The sequence below is a fragment of the Coffea eugenioides genome, unplaced genomic scaffold, assembly GCF_003713205.1.
Source record: "Coffea eugenioides isolate CCC68of unplaced genomic scaffold, Ceug_1.0 ScVebR1_381;HRSCAF=1052, whole genome shotgun sequence".
Classification (NCBI taxonomy): Eukaryota; Viridiplantae; Streptophyta; class Magnoliopsida; order Gentianales; family Rubiaceae; genus Coffea; species Coffea eugenioides.
The window spans coordinates 12,911-18,529 of NW_020864215.1; the positions used below are offsets into that span (position 1 = coordinate 12,911).

The window sequence follows — 5,619 nt, forward strand, 5'->3', positions numbered from 1 at the left end:
AGGGTCCCCGAGTACAGTAATCTTGCTTAGTGATTAACATGTGTATCACGTGATTAAGTTGTATTTGTCAGTTGGAGGAAGTAATTAGTCAGTTTAGATAATTTATGCTGAACTATGTCCAACTGAGATTGAAATGGGAAGAAAAAAAATATCTCATCAGATGCGTCAACCTCCAAATCATTTTGATTGAACAGTAGATTACTTGCCAAATTTTATTTATTTGTATCCCTCCAATTTCTTCCTTTTCCCTTATTTATTTCTTCTAGGTACAAAACAGATAGCACACTAAAATAAACTATTTCGTAGATTAATCCTGGAGAAAGCTACTCCCCTAACATTTTCAAGAAAAAGTGGGCACAATAGGGGAGAAGAATAAACATCGACTTAAAAGAAGAAAAAGCTTTTCATCCATAAAAATCGATGCGTCTGGTGTTTTAGACGCCACAATAGGCCTTCAGTGGATTTGGAGTATTCCAATTATCATCTGTGCTCAAGAATCGGAGATAACCAAAATTGTCCAATGGCTTATATAATAAGGGGTGTTCATCATCAACCAGCTCTGTTGGTGTCTCTACCAATTTCTTGCAATAGGCAAACTGTGCAATCGAATGCCTTTCTTTTCCCTTCATAGTTACTCTATGAAATGGGGAATGCACTCTACCGTTGCTCCACGCCTGCATTTCAAAAATGTATACAATCAATGTATTAATATCCACTATACAAGTCAGCATTTACAAAAAAAATACCGAAAGTTATGGCACAAATGCCATGCCAATATTCTAGATGATTAAGGTAGTAACATCTGTGAGGCCTTTTTCCTTTTCGTTTTAATTTGACCATAACACATCCAACTTAGATAATGTATGGCGAAGCCATTATTGAATCAAGTTTTCTAATTGAACCAAAGTTTTTTAACTTTGTTTTTTGCCTTTTACATAATGTTGTAGTATTTTAATAAAATAATTAAATTCTGAATTAAATGTGCATGTTACAAGGGAAATAAATTAGTGAAAATTTCTGAAATTTATAGGTGTTTGAATGGTTTTCCTGGAGATTTATTATATGAAATTATGACTTTTCAATTACTTCGAGGTATTGTAACTGACAATTCAAATTTGGATTGAATGGGTATTGACCAAAGAATGTGAAATTATCATTTGTCAATTACAATAAGTTTTTTGTAACCTACAATATAAAATTGAATGTGTTTTGAATGGCCAATAATTTCAGCATTTACTTAGTATTTTATTAGGAATATAGGTTATGTTTATCTAACTTTTCTTCACCTATATATATATTTATATATATATATATGTATGTATGCATAGTTGAGATAGAAAAGTTCTACTACAACAGTTTATGTCTTTTGAGTCTAAATTCATTATTTTCTATATCATAGTTAGACAAGAAAATAATAAGGCATTTATAAAGGTATACTCTAATAGTTGTGTAGTCTAAAGAGAGTGTTAGTAAGTATGGCTGAAATGGTGTATCTTGAAAATGACAAGTTAGAAAACCTGTTGCATTAGAGTTGATTCTTTTATAGAGGTTTGAATCACTTTAAAGAGAAACAGAAATATCCGTGTCTCAACCCTCCACACTTGAGTATTAATATATTGTTATTGTCTAATCTTTCTTCTGCATATTTGTTTTCATTTTTGTTCCAGGGGAAAACACATAACAATTGTCCCGGTATATTCACGACAAAGGGAAATGATTTGAAAAGGAAAATGGAATTTTAAAACGTGGATTTTTAGAGGATTGCAATGTTGTAACTAATCAAGTTTAATATGATCCAGGCTTGCACATTTAATGACAAAAAAGAAAATATCTCACCGAGAATACATCTCCAGCCATGATTATTACGGAGGAAGGAGGAAAATCAATAGGAATCCAGCTTCCATTCTTCAACTGAACTTCTAAACCATCAGCTTCATTCTGTTGAAGTATGGTTATGAAGTTCTTGTCAGTATGAGGAGCAACGCCGACATTCATCTCATTCTGTTCGGGTACCCTGTACCTTATCAATCTAACAGTATAAGTCACTGATCCCACATGAGATTCGTGGTACTTCTCCACACCATAGCTTTCAAACACCAATTTGCTCACCATTTTATCTAATTCTGCGACTTGATTTGCATACCAATGAAACAGTTCACTAGTCATGGGAGGGCATATTCAAAAAAAAAAGAAAAGAAAAGGTAAGCATTTCGGATATGAATAATGCATAGTAGCAATAAACTATAAGAAGAATTACATATTAATGGAAACAAGTTTACCAGAAATGGTTATTTTTGGAGGGCCACATCTGATTTGCAAACTTCTCGACTGCTTCAAGATTTGTTGCATCTTCAATGCTCATGCTTTCGTAGAGGTCCACGTTGGGTCTTGGCCGAGCATAACCAATGAGGGGAGTTTGAGAAGTGTTTCGGACTTTAATCTCCAACGGGAGGTTAAACAAATCTTGCAGCTCAGAGAATATGGAATCACTAACCTCTGAAGGATAGTTATCATGAACAGCTATGAAACAGCCATACTCTTCAAATGCCCGTGTGACAATGTTTCGCGCTTCAGTCCAAGAATCTTTTCCGGATCTTAGGATTTCCTCCGTTAAATTTATGACCGGAAGCCTGATATTTGAAGCGCATTCCATGGTTTTAGGCAGCCTCTTTCCTTATACGCACTTCCCGTAGCTCAATTTAGCCTGATCAATTAGCAATAAGGGATAGCCAATGCTGGTATTTGAAGAGCCAAGAGGTTAAACAATTCAGAATAATATGGCAAACCGGCTAAGTTCTTTTCCAATTACGTAGTATATTTATAGACATAAATTCAAGTGAGCTAGGTCTCATTCTTTCTTCTTTCTTTTTCAAATTTCAACAAGGGAAGTGTACATTAATTAGTACTAATTACATAGTACGTTCAGTCTCTCTTTCTCAACGAGTGGTGTACATTAATTACATAGTGCTGATAAGTTCTATGTGGGACTACTGCCCAGTCTTTTCCAATCACGCAGTACATGGTAGATAGTACATTTGTTAGACGTCAACTCGAACCAGGCTGGTCTCGTTCGTTGTTTTCTGCTGAGGTTGGTGTGCAATATTACACATATCAAAGGCGTGCAATGTACACTAATCAACAAACCAACTACTCTGCTGCTAGAGTAACAGAGTAGTTGGCCGTCAAGAAAGTTTTATTTGGATATAGGTTAAGGATCAAATTCTTGATTTGCATTCTAATATTCAGACTTTGTTAGAAATATTTTGCTAATGGGTGCCTATGCACTCGTCAGGGTCGACGAGTTTTCTTTGATCTCTTTAGATCCCCTCCTTTTAACGTAGAGTACAAATAATTATAGTATCAAATCTATCGTATAAAAAAAAGTACAATAATGAGCAGTTTGACAATTGTCTCGTCACAATTGGCTTTTTACTTAAGGCCACAAAATAAGTAGATATTTTGAGAGCTCACAAGGATACAAATCCTATTCAGTGATGAACATGAGTATCTTTTTTTTTTTTTTGAATAGAAATTCTTTTTATTTATTCATGGAAAATATAACCAAATATTCCTCTTACATAATCCTCATTTTTCTAATTGAAGGTATCCCTATTCTGTCCAAACGGATTGCCCCACGAGCCAACCTTGGGAATTTACTGAAAGTATCGTAAACCTCAATTTGTTTATCTGGATGAGATATACCCACATTAGATAAAGCATCAGCAACTGTGTTAACCTCCCGATAGCAGTGCGTGAATCTAGGTGGATCATCTAATAACTGCCAAATCTGGTTGACGTATCTTCGAATTTTCCACGGACACTGAGTACGACGTTGAATGATCCCAATTAAAACCAATGAATCTGATTGTACACATATGTTTCCAAAACCGTTATGTATACAGATCTGAAGACCAATAAGAAGAGCACAAGCTTCTTATTTTCTCTAATTTCTCAACTAGTTCATGGCTGCCCTTCAGCCGTCGGCTGAGGGGCAAGGATTATCACCTACCAAAAAAAAATCTTTTTCTCAACTTTTTTCACAGCCGGCAACATCGCCTATCCACATTCAGCAGGCTTCTGTCTACAAGGGAGAAGCTGCGGTAGTTTTTTCTAAAGCAGATGCAGACAAACTTGCAGCGCCGTTTCAATGGGCTTTGGTGGGAAAATTTTCTCACGGCAGACCTTCTTTGGAAGACATTCGAAAGTTTTTTGCTTCTTTAAACCTGAAGGATCATGTTTCTATTGGATTGATGGACTATAGGCATGTTCTCATTAAGTGCATGGCTGAAGCTGACTTCAACAGAATTTGGATGAGAGGGATTTGGCAACTGGGTAAATATCCGATGCGTGTGTTTAGATGGACAAGGGAGTAAATATCCGATGAGTATCTCATGATTAAGTTGTATTTTCTAGTTGGAGGAGGCATAGTTATTAAACTTGACTTGATAAGGAGTCCAGCAGAGGAATTGGATCACTAGTTGAACCGGTGTGTATTAATTTAATAAAGTACTTTTAGATACTAATTATTATATACTTAGAAAGATATATAATAAATATGTAGATATTAACAGAGGAATTACTTTCATTTTACAAGTCTTGTTAAATTTTATCTCCACAATTACATATTTTTAGATAGAGAAAAACATCCCGCTTATTTTACATGATTAGGGAAAAAATAAACTATAAAAATATTACTAAAGTTCTATACATTTCAACTTATACAATTGAAGTTGAAAGGAAAATTAGTGAATTTCTTTTCCAATTACGTAACACATTTGTCAGATGTAAATTCAAGCCAAGTAGGTCTAATTCTTTCTTTTTCAACAAGGTAAATATACATTAATCAGCACTAGCAGTTTGATAATTATCTCATCACGGTTGGCTTTTTATAGAAGACCACTGAACAAGTAGACATTTTCAAGGCCCTCAAGCATGCTAATCTTGCTTAGTGATTAACGTCTGTATCACATGATTAAATCGCATTTTCTTGTTGCAGGAAGTAGTTGGTCACTTTGGATAATTTATGCTGAACTATTCCCAACTGAGATTGTAATGGGGAAAAAAAAATATCCCGTCTGTTGCCACAACCTCCAAATACTTTTGTTTGCATAGTAGATTATTTGTCAAAATTTATTTGTTTGTTTCATCAACATATTTTTTAATTATCTTTTATTTCACATACAGCACATTAAAAAAGTACTACAATATTTTTTTCAGAAAATTATTCCAAATAATCAACTATCCAAATACAATTCTTTTTTTTTTTTTTGATAAATAGAACATGCATGATGTTCATCTGAGTTTTGCTGAAAGCAAATGCCTTGATGCACCGCGCCTTAGGGAAAAAGAAAAAAAAGAAGAAAATGTTATTGGACAAAAGGTGCACATGACTTCAATTAACTAAACAAGTTAATCAATCCATTTGTTCAAGATTTTGCATCATTCATCTTGTTCCGGATTGATTTCCAGCTGCATGGTCGGAATTTTAAAAATCGATGCGTCTGGTGTTTTAGACGCCACAATTGGCCACCAGGGGATTTTCATACACGTTTGTAATAATCTCACCCTTTGTAATATCACTAATCTCCCATAAAACACCCACTAGCTTCAAGGATGCTT

At 34.5% G+C, this 5,619-nt stretch overlaps 1 protein-coding gene across 1 annotated transcript; it reads right to left on the reverse strand.

Moving 5' to 3' along the window:
- Positions 1 to 286: 286 nt before the first annotated feature.
- LOC113758196 (2-oxoglutarate-dependent dioxygenase AOP3-like) lies at positions 287 to 2,743 on the reverse strand. Its single transcript, XM_027301149.1, has 3 exons — positions 2,280 to 2,743; positions 1,837 to 2,158; positions 287 to 674 (listed from the first exon to the last, which is right to left on the reverse strand). The coding sequence occupies exons 1-3, from the start codon at positions 2,651 to 2,653 to the stop codon at positions 435 to 437; spliced, it is 936 nt and encodes a 311-aa protein (XP_027156950.1). The 5' UTR covers positions 2,654 to 2,743; the 3' UTR covers positions 287 to 434.
- Between the last annotated feature and the right edge of the window lie 2,876 nt (positions 2,744 to 5,619).

What these genes read in the sequence shown, in the direction of transcription:
- LOC113758196 (XM_027301149.1), bottom strand. Translation starts at nt 2,653, where the DNA reads ATGGAATGCGCTTCAAATATCAGGCTTCCGGTCATAAATTTAACGGAG. An exon ending in TCCAAAAATAACCATTTCTG is followed by an intron (nt 2,159 to 2,279) that starts GTAAACTTGTTT and finishes TCCCATGACTAG; the next exon opens with TGAACTGTTTCATTGGTATG. An exon ending in TGGCTGGAGATGTATTCTCG is followed by an intron (nt 675 to 1,836) that starts GTGAGATATTTT and finishes TTTGAAATGCAG; the next exon opens with GCGTGGAGCAACGGTAGAGT.